The sequence below is a fragment of the Podarcis vaucheri genome (assembly GCF_965113315.1).
Source record: "Podarcis vaucheri genome assembly, chromosome: 3".
In the NCBI taxonomy this organism is placed as follows: Eukaryota; Metazoa; Chordata; class Lepidosauria; order Squamata; family Lacertidae; genus Podarcis; species Podarcis vaucheri.
This window is the reverse complement of record NC_138761.1, coordinates 44,702,234-44,723,960: the sequence shown is the minus strand read 5'-3', so window position 1 is coordinate 44,723,960 and position 21,727 is coordinate 44,702,234. Positions and strand designations below refer to the sequence as shown.

The 21,727-nt window shown below is 42.1% G+C and overlaps 1 protein-coding gene across 9 annotated transcripts in view; it reads right to left on the bottom strand.

The window, feature by feature from the left end:
• SMYD3 (SET and MYND domain containing 3) overlaps positions 1-21,727 on the bottom strand; it is a 375,419-nt gene that overhangs the window by 89,499 nt on the left and 264,193 nt on the right. For all 9 annotated transcript variants that reach the window (XR_014217444.1, XR_014217445.1, XR_014217446.1 and 6 more), the window contains 2 exons: positions 1,780-1,847; positions 601-703 (listed from right to left, as the gene is read on the bottom strand). Coding sequence is in view for 4 of the 9 variants with exons in the window: in XM_082215086.1 (XP_082071212.1) it covers positions 601-703; positions 1,780-1,847 (171 nt within the window). In the remaining 5 variants the exon portion in view is untranslated. The remainder of the gene's footprint in view (positions 1-600; positions 704-1,779; positions 1,848-21,727) is intronic.

Sequence of the window (21,727 nt, the reverse complement as noted above, 5' to 3'; positions counted from 1 at the left end):
ATTTATTTATTTATTTCGACCATATTTTATTTTGCAAGTAGCGATCTTTTGAAGGTATGCATTGGATATGCCCATATTTGAAAAAGAAAATGGTGAGAAACATTTCTCTGATAAGGAACACAAATCATTTGGGAAGGGCATTTCTCCAAGTCATTTTTAATAAAACCAACAAGGAAACGACCCCTGCCTTGTTACTTTTCTTGCCAATGAAAGGTTTACTGCTTCAGCATGGTTTCAATCTGACAAATGCTTATTGTTGCAATGATTTAGTGAATGCAGCATTCCACCCAGAAGTATCGTAAGTGTTTTTTATCAGGGTAAAGGCACTCAAATACAAACAAAATGAAGTGCCTAGAGGAGGAATGGAGGGAGAAGAATTCATCAAGACTGCCAGTGATTTATGGGAGGTAATGATTATGAGACCCAGACAGTGTGAAGAGAAGATTCCCTTTATCATCTTCTTCCTGATAGCTATGAGATAGGAAGAAGCATCAATATATCATCAAAGTGTTAAAGCTGGTGGCCATGCAGTCTGGAAGTTATTTAAGGAGATGCAACTGCTGCAGGTGTCTGTGACGGAAGAGAGAACAAGCTAATTACCTCTTCACCCATCTCAATGTCCCGGATGGAGTGGAGGTGGAGCCGGGGACCCTCAAAGACGATCACACAGTTGGGATCACAACTGTTGTTCAGCAAAGACATGCTAAGGAAGGAAAACAACATTGGTTTAAAGGAAAAGGTTTCCAGGTGCAAATATGAAGTCTGACTAGAGAGGCCTCCACTCCTCATTCCCTCCCTGGTGTCTTGAATGCTGTGTCAGTAGTATTTTAGGCCCAGTGCAAAGGGAGGCAAATGTAGTTCCCATGGCACCTGGCCCCCACATCAAGAACTCAGGTACATTGGAAAGTTGCATTTCCCAGGTTCTCTTGTGCCTGGGCTGCTGTTGCTGCAGTGCTGAAGACACCAAGAAGGAAGTGGGGTACTTGGTTTACACACTCTGCTGGGAGACATGGAATCTACGCAACCAAATACTAAAAGCAAGGCAAGTTTTAATTCCAAGACAGATACTTACAAAGTTTGGTGTTGTTGCCACCTTTCCCTGGCTTTTGACACTTGGGATGTATATTGTAGGACTCACCCTATTTTTGAGATTGTAAGTTGTTTTGAACTGTTTTAAATGGCTATAACCCGTTCTGGGACAACATGGTAAAGGGCAGGCAATGAATTAAAATCATCATCATCATCACTTGTGGCCAATGGTCACTGATGGCATTTATGCCCCTTCCTACCATCACCCAATGCCAAAGAGGTGTTTGCTTCAATGTACTGCAAGTTGCGTCCTCATTAATTTGAATTCCCTCTTGTGGTAGAAAGGGTCTTCTTCAAATACACAATATTATGGGTTGTGTTCAACCAAGTTTTACATAGAGTAGACCCACGGAAATTAATAGACTTGGGTTAGTTCTGTCTACTAATTCCAATAGGTCTACTCTTAGTATTATTAACATTGGATATAACCTTCTGTCTGATGCTCCCTTCCCAACTCTGAATGCTGGGAATTCAACAGGCTCCAGTGCTGTGCGGCTGAATTATCCAAGGCAGGGGGGAAGGAACTGCAGCTGTGGAATTTTCCTGTGAATTGTTTTCATTTCTAAAATTTCTTGATTCATTACAGTACCTGTTTCCCCCCACCCCGAAGCCTGGGACTGAGTGCATCTCTGTGCAATCGAACTAGAATCCTGGAGGTTTTGCTTATGAGTTATGGAATGCCCACAGTACCTGGGATAAAGGCCAACACCAACATTCTGCATCTCTCCATTGCTAATGCTGAAACAGTTGCAGGTCACCTGTAAAAACAAGGTTATAATCCATGATTAGTATTACTAGAGCCATTGAGAAACTTCGTACGCGAGCGAAAGAAATGTTTAAAATACAAGGCAGCAACTGCTGGGTAATTAGAGTAGGGATATTCAAGTCCAGCACAGAGGTACCCTTTCATATTACGGCATTTAAATCTGGGACACAACCTCAAAAAAATAATGAAGCCAATTAGGTGCTGAAATGCCAGTGTCCTTTAAAAGGCTGCCAAAATACAAGTTTAGATATATGCTGAGACCCCATTTTATAGTCCGCAAGAAAACACACAGACACACACAGTTTCATCCTATGGATGTTTGCAGTGTTACATTAATCAAAACTGAATCACCAAATCTGCCTACAGAGTAATTTCACATGTCTTGACAGGAAAGCTGATTTAAATGAATATACAAACAGTAATAAAATGCCTTAACCCTCCCCCACAAAACACCCCACATTAATTAGTCTGTTATTTAACCCATTCATACTTCCCAACCATTTACAAAAGTCATACATCTTAATTATGTTTCTCCTGCTGCTATTGGAAACATAATTCGAGACAAGACTTGTGAGCTATGTTTAGTCCATTTCTTTTATAAAAGCAATTAAAGTGTTACAAAAATATTGACCTTGTTTTTCAGTACATAAAAAATTAACAACTCTTTCCAGCTGGGAGAAAAATCGTCCCATTTCTCTGAAATACTTTTCCTAAGTGTCTTACAATAGAGTCCTATAGATCTACGTGGTTTCAGCATTACAGAATGATTCATGCCAAGAGTTACAAGGCTGGTTAAAGCAGTGAGGCAAATATGCCCTGGCCTATTGCTCATCACCATGTGTTTGATGCCTAAGACTGCTGCTTTGGGAGGAAGAAATATGGAGAAGAGATTTTCTGTACATGTGGCAAAAGAGAATGGAGAAGCAACAGGCAGTGGAAGGGTTAATCAAAATCCCCTTCCCTTGATGTCTACTCTGCTCCACATCACACATCCCTTCCAGAGTTGCCTTTCCATTGTCAAAGCAGCTGTTGGGCTTTCATTACACGCACATGCTGCCTTGAGGACTGGGCCAGGTCGTCCTCTCACAGGCTGTTGTGATTTTAGGGAATCCTTCATTTAGTTATTACAAGCATTTATAGACCACCCTTCATTTCAGTAGATCCCAGAGTGGGATACAAATTACAAACTGCACAGAATTACATTTTTAAAAATCCAAACAAAGAAAACAGTTAAACAGCAAAGCAGACTACCAATCACAAATTAGTTCTTACAGAAAAAAACAAAAAAAGTGAAAATGCCTGAGCAAACAGTTGTAAGTCTTTCCCTCAATGCTGAAAGGATAACAAGTGTGCTTGCGTGGCAAGGCCCCAAGCCCTTCCCCTTTGTTGGAATAAAGACACTTGACTTTATTTTAGGTTAATGGGCTAAAAAAGGCCACAACTTTATCGGTTACAGAATGTGAGTGGTATTGGCTTAGGCATTGGAACCGACCCGACTATATCTGACTCCTGCCCGCCTTCAGGGTCTCAGAAGGGTTAACCACCAGTAGGGGGAGCCCAACAGGGGTTGTGCCATGGCCCTAGCCCCCACCAGGGCTTCAGATGGGGCTATGCCCCCTGGATTCCTACCCTTGAAATAGGAGGGATAGGTGATGGCCACTACCTCCCCTCCCCTCCAACCGAATACTCCAATGCCTAACCTCCAAACCTTACAAAGTTGTGACAATTTGCTACAAGGTAGGCAAAAAACCAAATGGCTGTTGCCAATTTTCCAAGTCAAAAAAATTCCTACCAGGCCCCTTCAACAGGCAACCAACCAAGGTCCATAGCAAGGTCAAAGGATTAAATCTTAGGAAGGGAGGGTGGGAGAACTGTGCGAGGGGGAACCAGGAAAAGGGGCGAGTTCCTGCTTGCAGGCTGCTCACATACAGCACGCCACGCCCCCTGGCCAACTGGATTGGCCCACCTAGGGCGTGATGCAGAAGGGACTCCCTATGACGCAGGGGCTAGCACACAGGGCGGGGTCGTGTCCAGCCCGCAACTCCATTTGCCTGGGGAAGGGAAATGGCTTTCTCAGGGGAGGGTATTATACCAATGGGGCATCACTACAGAAAGGGGCCCTTTCTCACCTCAATGTGTGAACACACTTCCCCAGGAATGGTTATGTGGAAAAGAACCTCCTCTGAAGATCTTAAGGCATAGGCAGGATGATCTCTGAGGTCCTTGGAGTTTAGAGGTTTGCAGCGAGCAAAAACAGATAAAGGTATGCAGTGCTTTTCCCCCTCAAAAAATGTTTAGGGATACTCTCATTTCGACTCAAGAAAACCATCATTTTATAGTTCAAATCGGGGAAAATAAACACAGTAAATGGACAAAAGTACAAAGATTCACAAAATGTTTAAGGGTACGCGTACCCCTGCGTCCATCCAGAAAAAAAGCAGTGGCCCTTTTCTTTCAAGTTTTACGTTAAGGAAGTGAATAATGTACCAATAACACACACACACAAAGAGTTTTTGAAGATAAAGTCTTTTTCGACGAGTTTCAAGACACCTTCTGGTATAACTCCATTATGTGCACAAACAAGAAAGAACAAGGCAGGGGTCCATCGACAGCATATTTACAGATCTGGAATACATGAACAGTAAGCGGGGCCATACGAACTATAGATGCAAGCAAACCGTTGACGTTGAGTAATTCTTTGACTGACCGAATTGAGATGTGAACTCTGTAACTCCAACTGGTATTGTAATGTCTCAGATACATGGAGGTAACTGAGAAAATGTAGATGTTCTTAAATGTTGTTGTCATAAATATTAAGTTCTCGGAGTTTCTATGCAACTGTTCTCCTCTCTGAATCCACAAAGCTTTGGAGTAGAGTGCAGGGAGCCACCTGATGAGAGATGCAGCTATAGAAAGGCTATTAGTGATTAACACCCACTGTGGATAAAGGGGAGGGGAACTCCACTAATTAGCAAGAAAGGCATTTCCCTTTGCAGCGTTCTTGATCTTGATATCTCCATACAACACACACACACTAATGATGGCACTGCTTTTTAAGCCTTTGCTATTTTTGTAGTCAGCCCCAGCCTTCTCAGGATGAGACGCAGCCTCCATCTGCGGGAGTCTTCTTTGTACCCACTAGGAGCTTTCCCCGCTTCCAATTTATCTAAGCGAAGCAATCCAGGGGTGCCAACAAATAGAAGTTGGCTGATTTCATTTTAATAAAAAATAAAATAAAATGTAAAAGATCCTCCCACCCCCCACTATTTCAGGGAATCTGCAGAAGGGGAGGAACTACCAAACAGAGAAATATAGTGGAGAAAATGAAGAAAGGATGTAGAAGCCTTGTGTTAGCTTATACATACATTCTAAAGATATTTCTTCTGCCTAAGGGAAGTACTTAAAAAAATAATAATTCTGAATATACTATCATCACTATTTCTAAAGATATTTCTTCTGCCTAAGCGAAGTACTTTTTAAAAAAATTCCTAATATACTATCACCACTATTTCTGTATTATGAGATGATTCATGTTCTAAAAAGACAGAAATTACCCCATTATAAAAACTCCATGTTAAAATAGCAAGTACTTGGAAGAGAAATCAGTCCACAAACAGCTCAGCAGAAGTCTTAGCTCAGTTGGTTAGAGCATGGTGCTGATAAGGCCCAGGTTGCAAGTTTGATCCCCATATGGGACAGCTGCATATTCCTGCATTGCAGGGGGTTGGACTAGATGATTTCTTCCAACTCAACACTTCTATGATTCTATGGGCATACTAAGCACTGCCTGTTGGATAAATCATTATCCTGTGGATTAAGTTTCTGCCTGCAAAAGGGGAATAATCACCATCCTATATCCCACAAGGTTTTTGTAAAAATTATAAAGTCATTTTCATCCTAACATTACTGTGTATGCTTCTATTATAGATACCACTAGAGATCACCTGTTTCAGAAGCAAATTGTCTCACTGCAGAAATGAAAGCTAAGTTACGCCTCTAACACTATACATGTTTTGTGAAAGAATACACAGGAGCAAAACATTAATATTAATATCTATAGCAACTACAGCATAATGGCAACAGCAGCCAGAAAAAGTGGGAGAGGCATGGCAGCATAAGATGGAACAGATGTGAAGGAGGTCTGATGCTGTAGTATTTGCTACGGAGGAGGACCGGGCACAATGTACAAGTTTGCTTTGTGCCTCTGGGAGCGTTCAAAACATTTTAATAGTTGTAAGTTCATACACATGGGTGCTGTATGCAAAAGCTAGAATTAAATGCAAGCACAAGGAGGGAAAGACAAAGAAAACTGCCTTATACTGAATCAGATCATTGAGCTCAGTCTACATTGACTGGCAGTGGTTCTCTAGGGTTCCAGTCTTCTTCTGCCCCACCTGGAAATGCCAGGGACTGGACCTGTGACCTTTTGCACACAGAACATGTGCCCTGCTACTTAGATGATGTCCTTCCCTTGAAAGAAAAACACAAAGAAATGAGACAAGTGTTGGTTGTGTTGGAGAGCGACCAGGATGATAAAGTGTCTGGAAACCAAGCCTTATGAGGAACAGCTGAGGGAATTGGGTATGTTTAGCCTGGTAAAGAGGAGACTGAGAGGAGATATGATAGCCATCTTCAAATATCTAAAGGGCTGTCACATGGAAAATGGAGCAAGCTTGTGTTCTCCTGCTCCAGAGTTTAGAACCCAAACCAGTTACAAGAAAGGAGATTTTGACTAAACAGGAAGAGACAGTGGGATGGTACTCCATGAGAAGTGGCGAACTCTCCTTCATTGGAGGCTTTTAAACAGAGGTTGGATGGCCATCTGTCATATTTGATTTAGTTAAGATTCCTGCACTGCAGGGGGTTATATTAGATAACCCTCAGGGTCACCTTCCAACACTACAATTCTATAATTCGATGGTGAGCCAAGTTCAGATAACAGGAAGCTCAAGGACTTAAGCTGGAAAATGAATGAATGGAGTAGAAATTCAGATTTGTCTTACACTCTTTTGTTCATACAGATATTCTTACTGCTTTTGCTTGATGTAAACACTAATTTGGCAGTTCTGACAGATTCAAGAACTGAAGAAGTGGATTACATACAATAGCCAACTCATGGGCCTAAATTATCATGCCCTTGAAATAAATAATGAAGGTATTTTACATGTGTCTAAGACAAGACTTTATCTTATATTTTCTTTCTTTCTTTCTAGATCATGACAGTCTCTTAAATTTCAAAAGGGCAATCCACATGTGACCGTTGTTGAGTGTGGCCGAGATAGAAATCCCTGCTGGGTGTGGAGTTCGAACCATCCAATTCACTGGCTTATGGCCCCTATACTTGATTATCATAGTCCACCAAATCCTTCTGCATTAATCCGATTTTTCTGTTTACCAGAACCAGTCTTTGGACTGGACTTACCAAAAGATTCATCTGGTTGTTGAGAAAACAGAACAAATGAGAAATGGGACATTATGCTGTTATGATCTGGTATCTCACATAGGTTTTTTTCACATTTTTTCTCCATTAAACATCAAAACTTTGCAAGTCATTAAAGGCACTAACTTTTTTCTAGTTCTTCTTCCATCCATTAATCTGTAAGCGTCTGTGGTTAGACTGCTAGTCTGTGCTAATTTGTTATATTCTCAAATGAATCAGAATGATTTGCACTGATGCCATGGTGATGCATGATGCTGCATTACCTAAGAGCAATAACATGTTCATTTAAGAGTAATAAATGTGGGAATGCCAAGTACAGTACAGTCACATCCACAGCAGCACCTCAGTACTGAGCGATCGGGGACGACAACTCATAAGCCTAATGTTCACTATGACTCAAGGCATTTCATCTCTGATGACCACAAATACAGCTTCTTATTAAATAAGCCCCCCAGTTCCATGCCCTTAGATAATTATAAAAAAATGCTTATAGTGGATAGTCCCTCTAGCCAATTACTAGAAATGTTGTTGTCTTCAAACAAGGTTAAACGAAGAGAGATAAACAGGCACATTTGTTTTCAGTTTTGTGAAGAAAATGCGCACACGCATCCATTATATGCTCACACCATAACCCAGGTTTATTGTTTACAAATGTTCTATTTAGTATCTACAGAGATAAATAATAGAAATAAGGTCAGATTCACACTTCCACACTGAGGATACACTGGGCAGTGAGTGGGATAGACATTGGGTTTGTGATGAGGATGCAGACCATATGGTGACTTGTCCACCTGGTGTGAAGGTTGTGGGTGCCATGTGTTGTCCATAGCCTGATAAATAGGGTTAGGTAAGAGTCAGGGATGGTGGTGCATATTGATACCAATGAAGTGGGGAAATGTAGTCATGTGGTCCTGGAAGTAAACTTAGGTTGTGACGCAGAAGGCTGAAAACCAGGTCCTTCAAGATACCTTTCTTTGAAATGCTATCCGTTCCATGAACAGCACCAGACCGATAGGCAGAGCCGAAGAGTCTAAATGTATGAAAGAGACAGTGGTGTTGGGAGTATGAGTTTAGTTTTGGTAGGCACTGGGAATGTTTGGGGACAGTATCGTCAGGAGGGTCTGGGGTTACAAAACCATGTGTCAGTTTATAGTAGACTATTGTGGAGTCTGATTCAACTATGGCCAGTGTGATAGAGAGCGGGGAATCAGGTTCATCCTTAAGGGACCTACAGGGACAGGTCCAGCTTGCACAAAAGAAATGTGCTCCAACTGAACTAGAATAGAGATAAAAAGCTGGCAGAAGAGCTTTTGAACTAATTGTTGAGGTAAAGCAGACAGGAGCTACAGAATGTTAAGTTTGGCCTAAATCGTATTTTAAAGATGAGGGTGAATGTTTGTGATCGTTCTGTTTTGCTTCCCTCTCCCACCCTCACTTCATGCAAATCCGGACCTGTGATGCAGCACTACTACCCTCCAATGTGAGCTGCAGGATGACAGCCTTATATTTTTATGCACATGGGAAGACAGCACATGCATCTTTGCCACTTTAAAATACATTTATTTGTGTTTAAAATGTAAGGGCGATTGATATCCAGCTAAGTTGTGATTTAGTTGGATACCACCCATTATTTTTTCCACTTTAACAAGTAGCCAAAACATTGAGAAAAGCACAAAGGCCAATTAAAATAGACTAAAATCTTCAGAACAATATTAAAACTCTGTTTAAAACCAGCAGAAGCTGCCCAAGATCATAAACAGCACACATTTACCACGTGGGCAAAGATTATGTATTCTGTACTTGGCTATTGTACCTCAGTATAAATGGCAACAACAAAACCCTCTTTCAAAGCAGCCCAGAGAGATTGCTCTGATTACAGAGAGCACACCTATGCCATTTGAAAACAGGAATTTATCATGGACTGTGAAAGACTGAGATTTGGCTTTACTAACAAGGCAAAATGTGCCATACTATATATATATATATATCGTACAATTAAACCACAACCACTAATTTAATGCATTAGATATGGGAATAGAATCCACCACTCCATAAAGTCTTGTCCTTTTACCATCTGGAAATGCATCAACTTTAAGGAACAAACTGAATATCTTAAAGGTATCATCATTGTTTCCCTGTTCACAATAACATGATGGGGAAATTATACAGCAAAACAGCTGCCCTGTTTGATGCTGCACTGAAGACTGTTGCCATTACTGGCCACTAACATTAAATATTAATAGAAATTGAATATGGAGGCAGAACGTGGAGAAAAAGCAGCACACTGAGGAAAATCTACGGGGCTAGATGACATCTTTTAAGCCATAACGCAAAAGCCTCTTAGATAAGAGAAATTATTTCACAATTTTTTTTGTTGGTGGTGGTGGTGATGGTGGAGTGTTAAAAGATGTACTGGTTAGATAGAATGAAAACAAGCCATATCAAATGGTTTGCTCTTAATCACGGCATACCTTTTTTCTTTGCTACGCTAGAGAGTATTGAAAGCAAAACTTCACTGTCTACATAGCTTTGGATTTGTTTTCTGGTACCCAGAGTGAACATACTGCCTCTTAAACACATCCTTGCAATCCCTGTGGCCTTGCACAATCCATTTTCATAAGTTCCTACATTGAGCTTCATTCAAAAGCCATCTCAACTGTAGACCAGGAGCTGTGTGCCAGGGTGCACAGCCAAAATACTGGGATGATCCAAAGTGAGATGATGAAGAACACCCACTGGTCCCATTTCCTACCTCCACATGCTGATTGGTTTCCTAGAAAGGAAGGTTATGTACATACAGTATGTAGTCCCTATTCATGCCCTGATTATATCCACATTTTGGTCATCTACACAAGACCAATATGCTTTCTGGGCATGATTCTGTTTATGCATGGAAGCCTGTGAAATACATAGAAAATACGTTAGCTGCAATCTACTCTAAGTCAACTATCTTTTCCCTTTCAGTTCCTATGAAATTGCAAGGCTGGATGTGGCTTATACAAAGCGATGGCATATTTCCAAAGATACATAGCTTGGAAATGTGATATAATTTCTCTTTCTTTGGTTGGAAATTTCATTTCTGACAATCCACTAATATATAATGCTCATTTACAGAAAACAAAAGAAAAAGGAATGTTCCATATTTATATAGTGTTTGTTTCACAAGACCCCATTATACCTTTCTCTTCACCCTCAGAGCACAAGCTATTAAATATTCAAAATCAAACCACATTAATTTTTAGCTCGACACTGCACACTAATGACATTAAGTCAATACTGGGACTATTTTGGTATTTCTCCTGGAAATTCCCAGTTGAATTCTTTCATTGGAAGCAACACATTGAAGAGGCAGAAATGAAATCTGCCCCCATCCTTTCTTAGATAATTGGCAGACCTAACACCTGCCTGAAGCAGGTCGTTTTACTTACAAACACAGCTAAACATTATATAAGTGTACAAGCTGTTCAGAAAAATGGATCTGGACTTCGTAAACCAAGCTGTTCTGGTCTTAAAACCTGCTCTTCACTCATAGGGGTCACTGTACACTTTCAGAAATGCCTTTGAATATACTCTGAGTTGCTCATTTGACGCAGGGCTTAAGCAGTTCTTCTTAAACCACATCTGCACCATATATTCAAAGCACTATTCTACCACTAACAGTCATGTCTCCCTGCCAAAAAAAGAATCCTGGGAACTGTAGTTTGTTAAGAGTGCTCAGAGAACTTTGAAAATTGTAGTTCCGTGAGAGGAAATAGGAGTCTCTGAACTACAGTTCCCAGAATTCTTTGGGGGGAAAGCTATGGCAGTTAAAGTGGTATGATGGTGTTTTAAATGCATGGTGCAGATGTAGCCTTTTACTTTGTGAGCCTGGGGTTTCCTCCATAAATTTCTTCTGCCTTCTGCCACTCACACAACTTTGCACCAACCATCCATTTTGCATACAGTTGCAAATAATCCTTCACCCATTTTGCTACCCTATTTGCAGGCAGCATCAGCGAGGGAAATTATGGCTATTTTCCCGGTGGCTGAGGTGAACACTGAGGGGGATATGAAACTGACTAGCATTGGTGTGGTTACAGATTTTGAAGTGTAGGCGCTTATTGTGATGGCTCCTAGAGCCACACCTCCAAGGAAAGCCCAAGCATGTAAAAAGCTGTGTTAAGTCTCATATACACCCCCAAAGGGCAACAGTACATCACGTGGTATGCAATTTATTGGAAACAGTTGGCAGTTACAAGATGTTTATAAAAGTAAACGCAACTTGTGAAACACATTGACCTTTAACAAAACAGCTCTAGTCATCTGAAAATAAACAATTAACTTTTAATTAGAAATGCAAACAATCATGCAGAGCAATATCATCATTTAAACTGCTTGTGTGGAGTGGAATCCCATCAAAGAAAGGTGGAGAAAGGTATCCAAGACACTGCTTGATTATTTGCCTCATTTTCTTGACCTCCTTGGTGCTAATCAAGAAAAAAACTGACAGCCTCATTATCATCTCATCTCATTCACTTGCCAGAACAAGGAAGTTCTGTCCATTACCCCATATCATGTCATGTCATCGTTCTTGCCTGGGAAAAACCTCCCAGAACTACATTTCACCATGTCCCACAACCGCTAAACCACTAATCACTAGTGCTCCTCCCAGCTCCATTCCATGGAGCATAATTTTGAAATGGTATGCCTACTGGCCCAATGCTTGAATACAGCACACCAGAGGCAGATTTGGGGCAGTACAAAAGTGGCCTGGGGCAGGCAAGGAAATGCCTTTCTCACTGCTTCTTTCCTTCAGTCAGGTGGGGGGTCACCAAAATTTAGCCTCACACAGGGCACCATTTTATCAAAGTCCTCCCATGAACACACTTTATGTTTCCAGATGTATTTTACAGACTCTTGCAAAGTTTAATTAGAACTATTAAAGAATCTGATATTTTTCCAGGATTTTTTTTATATAAAACCCCCCTCCAAACCCTGATTTAGTTACACTAGCAATGAAAATGTTCAAGGTTACTCAGAAAATGCAGAATATATTAATATGAAAAACTAAACCATAATGTATCACATTAAAGCAGTATAATCAGTGCCCAATTAATGAAAAACAATATCCCCCTTGCCAATGCATTTCCTCTTAAATCGCATAAGGTTTTAGCACGATTGGACTTTCATTTGTTTTCTTCAAAATAAGCCTTGCTATCAACTAATGGTGTGGCAGCAGGGAACTCACTGTCTGTTGCATCTGTAAATTGGAAGAATAGTGTTCTGCTTCACATAGATTTTTCCAAAAGTATTTTATACCTGTAGGAACGGAGTAAAGTGCCCGATCTGAAATGAGATATTCGTTTCCCCCATACCTTTACATTTCATTCTTCTTCCGAATCTTCGTGTCCCTTTGTAATTTTAAATAGTGATTCTCCCCCCCCCCCCCGGTCATCTTCTTGAGTTGCCCCCTTGGGTTTTAGAATCCCCCTCCCTCCTGAGAATTCCAACCCTTTCCAGAATTTAAGGAGCAGTTCAGAAATTTGTTCCGGTTAGTGTTTGCTTGAATCTTGCTAGGCTCTTCTGCCACTTAACTTTTCATTTTTATTTTCTTTCTCTCCTTTCATGTTTGCCTTGATCATTTCAATTCATTTTTCCTAACCTGTTGCTCTCCAGATACTGCTGGACCACAGCTCCTAGCATTCCTGACTACTAGAAACCCAGCCAGATGGGTAGGGTATAAATAGTAAATTATTATTATTACCAGGCCAAGCTGGCCAGGGCCAATGCAAGCTGCGGTTCAGAACTTCTAGAGGATACCAAGGATGGGGAAAGCTAATTCAGATTGTAAGATTTTCAGCAGTTTTTAATAATGTACTATGGGTTTCTGGGGGTTTTCCTGTTGTTATTCTGTCTCTCACAGCTACAATAAACCTACCATTAAAATTATGGACTGGTTGTTTCTTCGTCAGAGAGCAAACAGGCAAATTTAACAGGGGATCAAATACTTTTCCCCCCCTCACTGTATAATTATTATTGCAATCACACAGGACATCTTTATGAAATTTTGGTCAAATATTCAATATTCCAAAGCTGGTAGGTAAGTTCAGATGACTTCAGGCTAGTTGCAGATAGACAGCAAATGGAGAGTTGAATCAAAATAACTTCTTGGAAGTTGCAGCTTCTCTTTTAATCTTTGCTTTACTCATCAATTATATAAAGCAATACGAGGTTGAATTGAGTTCAGGGCGATTACATACATAAGCCCTTGGAATATGCAACTTTTACGTTTCAGACATATCTGATGTCAGTAATTCAAAGTTCAGAAGAAATGGGAATATAATTACCACCCTAGATCAGTTCTCCAGGCTTCCCAGGAACTATTGTGAATTTACTCAACAGTTCAGTTCCCTGAATTGTAAGTGATCTTCAGCCTGTCAGACAATCGTTTAAACAAAGTTCACAGCTGAAAATCTATCACAGTGGACCTGTTTAGTCTCAAAGCAATCCTGGTCTGGTTCTCATATGATGATATACAGTCCACATATTTTTTATTTTGAGTCATGTGGCTATTGTAATGTGAGAAAGTTTCTGTACAAATAGAGAGTTTTGACAGTCGTGCGATTCCGCTCCATTAAACATAATGCAAGTCCCCACTATTTAGAAAGCTCATTTATTTCATATGTGGTCCACAAGATATAAAAGGTGGGTGAGTCAAACTCATATTATGCTCTAAGATACTTTGTGAACACGTCACACTTTGGTCCTTTGAGGAACACCTATTTAATCAGAAGAATCAAGCCGAGCATACCACTTTGTGCTACAGGTGGAGGGTTACCTTTTGGAACTTATCCCACAGAGAAAAGAATTCCATGCAAAATGAAAATAGCACGTGAGGGAGAAGACTAGTCTAAGTTCTGACAGTCTAGTTTTCCATATGCATGTTGTTTCTGACACAGTACCTCAGGCCACTAAACTGAAGTGATACACACATTTCTACAAGGGGGAAAAATACAACATGTTAACAGTTGCTCCCAGTATCTTTCCAAGCACAATTCAAAGTGTTGGTGCTGACCTTTACAGCTCAAAACAGCCTTGGCCCAATATACCTGAAGGAGCATCTCCACCCCCATTGTTCTGCCCGGACACTGAGGTCCAGCGCCGAGGGCTTTCTGGCGGTTCCCTCATTGCAAGAAGCAAAGCTACAAGGAACCAGGCAGAGGGCCTTCTCGGTAGTGGCGCCTGCCCTGTGGAACACCCTACCTTCAGGTGTCAAGGAAATAGACAACTATCTGGCTTTTAGAAAACATCTGAAGGCAGCCCTCTTTAGGGAAGTTTTCAACGTTTGATGTTTTATTCTGTTTTTAATCATCTGTTGGGAGCCACCCAGAGTGGCTGGGGAAACCCAGCCAGATGGGCGGGGTATAAATAATAAATTATTATTATTATTGCTACATAACAGAAGATGAGCTAACTGCATCTAAAACAGGGGAAGGGAACCTTTTTTTCCTGTTGGGGGCCACATTCTGGGGGGGGGGGATCTGTCAGGGGACACATGCTGGCAGTTGGCACGGCTGAAAGCAGCAGTGGACAGGGTCATATAATTGGTGGCCCACCCCTTGTCTTGCTCTCTTTCTGCCACTCTCTTTTCTTTCTCTCCTTTCCTCTCTTTCTGACACTCACAGAGGTCTGAACTAATGGCTTCTCACCTTCCACTTCCATTTCAGCTCCGACCTCACCAGATTTCCTCCCCCCCTTGCCAGAGCTTTCTTGCAAAGTGCTTTCCACCTTTTTTCATTGCTCTGCAAGATTTGTTTTCCCCTTCCCCATTTTCTCTCTCCCTGCAGGCTTCCCTCACCTGCAATTAGCTTAAGGACTGCATGTGGCTCTCAGGCCACAGGTTGCCCCCCCCCACCCAAAACCTAGAGGCTCTCTAAGTAGACTTCCACTACATGAGCTGATCTGCTAGAAGTGCTTGACTTTGACAGACCCTCTCTCAACACAGGATACAGGGCTAGTGACTTATACATACGATATATACGATATCTTTATTGTCATTGTCCCATACAGAACAATGAAATTGAAAATCTACCGTATTTTGCGCCCCATAGGACGCTCCGGCCCATAGGACGCACCTAGTTTTTTTTGGGGGGGGGAATAAAGAAAAAAAAATTATTTCCCCCCCAGGTGCAGGGCTGGAAGAACCAGATCGGGGAACAGTGGGAAGGCACACTCTGCCTCCCCGCTGTCCCCCGAGCTTGTGGGGCTGGCGATGGGGAGAAGTGCGCTGATCCCGCGACTGCAGGCAGCTCTACACCGCCATCCGGAGCGGGCGGGACTTAGCGCCCCGCTCGAGATGGCGGCACAGATCTGCCTGCAGTCCCGGCACGGCAGGCAGCTCTGCGCCGCCATCCAGAGCGGGGCGGGACTTAGCGCCCCATTCCCGATGGCCGCACAGAGCTGTGCTGAGCCGGGGACTGCAGGCAGCTCTGCGCAACCCTCGGAGCCGGTCTCCCGAGGGTTGCGCAGAGCTTCCTGAAGCCTGGAGAGCGAGGGGGGTCGGTGCGCACCGACCCCTCTCGCTCTCCAGGCTTCAGCGAAAGCCTGCAATCGCCCCATAGGACGCACCCAGATTTCCCCTTCATTTTTGGAGGGGGAAAAGTGCGTCCTATAGGGCGAAAAATACGGTACATAAAACATTCAAAACCCCCTAAAAACTCTGAAACCCAATTTTAAAATACAATATACTATAGAGACTTTTCATTCAGTCATAGGATTCTGTCAGACACTGATGGAAACTGCTTTTATTGTGGGGGTTGGTATTCTGGTTTGTTTTTGTTAGTCACATTAAATTAATTTTGTAAAGAAAAGTGTGACAGATAGATATTGATACAAAGATTTTTTTTTAAAAAAAACTAGTGTTATTTCTTTTGACATGGTTGGAGCTTCACACTACCCGAAGATTTGCTGTGTTCACCCAGCCTGTGCGTTGGCCTGGGAAGGTCTGGATAGATCTAAGAGGCAACAGGTTCACTGTTCATTATGCACTTCCAAATGTGGAGCAATGCATTTATTTCCCCTCAGGTTTTTCATTCTTTTACCACCTGTCAATGCACATTTTGTGTTATTTTATCAATGTTGACTGAACCAAATGCTCTCATATACTGCGCACTGTCCGTTTCAGTAATAATTCATTTTTGTCTCTTTTGGATACACATTTCTTTTTAATATGACTGTGAACCTCATGGCCAAGCACTGGAAAGTTACTCCACCTGGACTGAAGTGTGATGGCTCACTCTGAATCTGTGTCCACAAGCTACCTTTGCAGGTGAAAATAAGATACCAATAAAGCTGTGTAGAAAGGAATAGAAGATCTTGTTAAATTCCTTTTTTTTTCTCCTGCACCATTGACGTCTATGGAATTTCTAACCAGCTTTTTACCAGGTAAGGCTGCTTTCAAGTATAAGGTGAATATCAGGATAAGTAAGAACAACATCTTCTTGAGGGGGCCGTGTCACTCAACTAATATTTAGCTAGATTCCCTCTACCAGGACACTGCTGCCCCATGCTGACCTAAGGGAACGGTAGAAATGTCATTTGCTAGCTGTTACATAGCACATTGTTATATAACACACAGTTCCATAGTGATATGTTGGTGATGAACCCAGAATTAGAATCAGAACTTTTAAAAGTAATTACTAAAACAACAGAAGTCTTATTCATCTCCTTGACCCTGTTGGATTGTCATGCTATGATTTTTTTTTTTTTAATGTAAGCTATTACTCTTCTCTCTCTCTCTTATCAGCAATGTTTGATCAGTTCCAGCAAGGAAAGAAAACATATTTCATTGTAAAGTATTTCTACCAGATGTCTTGGAAGAATAACAAAAGATGACGTATAAATTAGACAAACACTATGTTAAGCTCACAGCTCAAACAATTGTGGGTAGACAACCAAAGTTCAGAGATCTGCATCTAATCACTGTCTAAAGGACATTTTTAAAGTAAATAATTCTGCTTTGTTATCACTACAAATCTCACCCCAAACTTGCATATCACCAAACATACAAATGTCTTTACATACCTTTTCCCATTGTATATTATGAATAACTTCATCGTTACGAGGAATACTGTCTGATGATTATTCAGAAGCATGATTTTAGCAAAAAAAAACCCAAAAACCATTAAATCCACACAATTTCCCTTTAGAATCATAGAGTTAGAAGGGACCCTGAGGATCATCTAGCCCAGCCCTGCAATGCAGGAATAGGCAGCTGTCACTTATGGGAATCAAACCTGCAGTCTTTGCGTTAGCACCACACTCTAACCAACTGGTATATCAGCTATATTTTCTCCAAATATCCTCAGCAAATTGGCCCCTAAAATATAGCTGCAATCAGAATGTTACTAAATAAACCACTAAAAACTGGAATTAAGGAACCTAATGGGCTGTGTTGAGTTGGAGATCCAGTAAATGTTCACCTAAGGATTACTTCTATGCCCAGCATGCATAAGACAACATCTCACCAGTAACATGCTAATAAAATAAGCTTATCAGTGGCATTTCATTGCAGATAGGCTATAAAATGAGACACAGGCAGCATACATTTAGATGTCGTGTGGGCGTTATTGACATCTGCATAGAGAAACTCAGAATCATATCTGCTCATTCTCATAGATTTTCTCTCCCAGTGATCTGACACTTTGATCCAGCAAGTCACACAACAACCAAGCATCTAAGACATTATAAGCTGGCACGAATGGGGATTTTGCCCCCCCCCAAAAAAAAGAGCTAATATAAAAATAGTTAGATATTTCAAATTTCACAACTGCATGCATGATGTGAAACCTGCCCAGAAGGTGATGAAACTGCCTAGAAGCTCCCATAGTAACCCATCCTTCACAAAAGCTCTCTAGCTTTGAATTGCATAAAACCTTTTGATGACAAAGTAAGAGTGTTCGTGTCATTTGACATATGCCTCTGTTACCTTATTGATGTATGGCTCTTACTTCCAAAATGTCCTTCATGGAATCTATGTTATTATGATGCCTCCAAAGGTGTGGTGAACCTCCTGTGTCATAGGTCTTTTTGTGGAGGTTGGTTATAAAGGAAGGGGCCATTTTGGCAGTGGAATGCTCTCTCTGGAGAGGTTCACATGGCGTCTATTTTGTTTCTTTTCAGTGCCAGGCAAGTTCCTTTTTATTCTCCCAGGCCTTTTAAACACCTTTTGCTATCATTTGATATTATTCTATCATTTTTTAGTGGTAGGGTGTTGGACTAGGAGTGGGGATACATTGACCCAGCCATGAAGCTTGCTGCATAACCTTGAGCCAGTCACCAAATCTAAGCCTAACTTATTTCTCACAATAAAAAAAAATCCTTCCAGTAGCACCTTAAAGACCAACTAAGTTAGTTCTTGGTATGAGCTTTCGTGTGCATGCACACTTCTTCAGATACCATTATTTCTCACAGTTACTGGGAGGATAAAAGTGTGGGGGGGATGTCTCCCACCCTGAGCTCCTGAAAGGAAAGAGCAGATATCCAACAAGAAGTGCATACAAATGTCCTCTGTATTTTCTGGAATATTTAATGATTAGGTGTTGTTTTTTAAGTGCAGAGCAGAAAAATCTTTTGTATAAAAATTGCTTTGACCGCAGTGCTCTGTAAAATTAAAATAGCTGATTCCTATTCACCTTCCCCTCTGCCCACAAGTTTCCATATAAGTGCAAATATTTCATATAACTATCAGCAAATCTGTTATCTACCTCCTCAGTACCTTTGACTTATGGTCCTACTTCTTCATGCTGCACAAGCCTGATTTTAGTGATATACTCTGCACAGACACAATTAATAACATCAGCCCCAAACAGGACAAATAAAAGCTGTCTTAAGCAATCTGGTTCTCCTCTTCCCTTTTTTACTCAAAGGAATGAGGGAGAAGAATGTACACAGGCTAGTTTATCAACAAATACTAAAGATAGGGCCCAGCCAAAGTGAATTAATATACAAGGCATTCAGATGTTCTAGACAGCATTATTTTCCTCCAGTGAAATAAGGTATGCTCCCACACAGACTACTGATGCATATATGAAGTGCTGATAACCAACCACTCTTTGACCCCCACCCCATGATTCAGGTAGGTGGCCGCCTCACTCTGCCTAAAGATAGAACCAGCCCTGGGATCACCACTGAACCCGCATACATCTAGCACCAATGAATTCCCAACATCGCCCACCTTAGCTCAAGAAAGCAAATGTGTGGGTTCCCAGACAGTAAACAGATGGTTTGCTTTAGTATGTTGTCCAAACCTAGGCTCATGGTTACCAAATGAAGCTGGCAACTCCACTTGACCACTTTCAAATGCACCTCATTCATTGCCTGGTCAAGATTATTTTGAAATGAGCATTATCTAATTTGCAAGCATTTAAACCAGGCTTCTTCAACCTCAGCCCTCCAGATGTTTTTGGCCTACAACTCCCATGATCCCTAGCTTGCAGGACCAATGGTCAGGGATGACGGGAGTTGTAGTCTCAAAAACATCTGGAGGGCCAAGGTTGAGGAAGCCTGATTTAAACTAACTTTCAAATAAACAAAGGTAATTTTTCCTTACAGCAAGCTTACTTTCAATGTGGTAATTCAGGCTACAGAATTAGAACCGCCATGCCACTAAATCTAATCAAACTCAATGGCTATAGCCAGGGCCTTTATTTTTTTCATCTGAAGATTTTTTTTCATCTCTTAACTGGCAAATGCTATTGTGGGTCCATTTCATGACACCACCAATTGCCAGGGTGGAAAAAGAGAAGTGATGGGAGGCTGAGGGTGGGGAGAGGTTATTGCAAGTTCAAACCTCCAGAACACCGACCCTTGAGCCAGGGGCAGAGGAGGGAGGCGGTGGGGGCGGTTCGCCCCAGGTGTCAACACTGGGGGTGGGGGAATGAGATTTGGAACACCACCCACCCGCGACTCCCAAGCCTACCCTGAACTGTCAGGGGAAGGGGCAGAGCCTTCTCCCCTTCATTTTGAAAACTCAAGGGAGGCTTGGGAGTTATGGGTGGGTGGTGCGCCGTTGCCTGCTCCTGGGCTGCTTCTGGGGGCGGGAGCCTCCCTTGAGCTGTCAAAAGGAAGAGGGAAGAGAGGAAGGCTGCTGGCAAAGCGACACAGCTCCCTCCCCGCTGTCCAGGAAGCAGCCTGCCATGGGTGGCTTGCTCCACCCCATGGCATCTCGCCCCCTGGGACGCTCCCTGAAGCACTCCCCCGGGATGCTTGCTGTGGGTGGTGCCCCCCCCTTGGATGCTCCCCCGGTCCCTGGGTGCACAGCATGTGCGCCGCTCTGGGGGCTGGAGCAGCTAGCCTTGAGCCCGGCTGCAGCTGCTCCTCCTCCTCCTCAGGAAGGCCACGTGACAGCCTGGCTGTGTGCATGTTGCCTTTGACCAGGAACAGGCCTCTGGTTTGGGCTCAGGCAGTGGCAGCAACACACATGTAGGTGCATGCTCTTCCATCTTCCTTCTTCATTCCCTCACAAAGGGAGATTCAGGGTCTGGCAGGGGACATGGAGAGAATGGGCGGCATGTGCGGGCAGGCTGGGGGACTCGACACAGCCAACCCCAGGGAGACACATTTGCCAGTATAGGTCGAGGCTACTAGCCACAACGGCTCAGTGGAACCTCCAGGGTCAGAGGGATCCTATCACTCATAATAAGAGGCACAGCTCCCTATAAGATGATGTAGTCCAGTATCTTGTAATGTGATTTTGGTTTCAAGATGGTGGCAGTGGCGTCTGAGTTGGAGAATGAGGCAGTGAGTTCCAGCACACACACACACACCCCGAAAAAAGCACTGCCTGTTGCCCTATTATGTTTTATAGGTGGGGCAGAAAGAGAGGCAGCAAAGACAGAAAGTTCCATTTCCCCCCTTACCATACATCTGAACCAAATGGCAATCTCTGTGATTTACTACATTGAAATAAATGAGAAACCAGCAATTCATATCCACCTGTACATATGCATAGTCCTACTCAAGAGTTTTGTTTCTTGGTCACGCCAGAGCGTTATAGGATGCTGAGAATCATAGATAGATAGATAGATAGATAGATAGATAGATAGATAGACGGTAGATAGATAATAGTTGTTTATTCAATAGATAGTAGTAGCTTTAGGCTACTTGGTGACAAGTATCATCTTAAAAGGAGATTCATGGTTCAAAGTTGTATAAGCAAAATAACAAAGGAGAACATAAGCAGTTACTCAAATTCTGAGAATTTCCTTGAATATATTTCTAATGGCAAGTGTTGCCTATAAAGCTGGTGAAACCAGAGGGCAAAATTGCTGAGAAAGTTTCTAAGTTTGCTAATGTTATCATTTCCAATCCACTTCAAGCAACTGAACACTTTTGATCAATAGCAGTACTAGGGCAGCTCCTCACCACAGAGCAGTAAAGAAAGACTGTTGCTA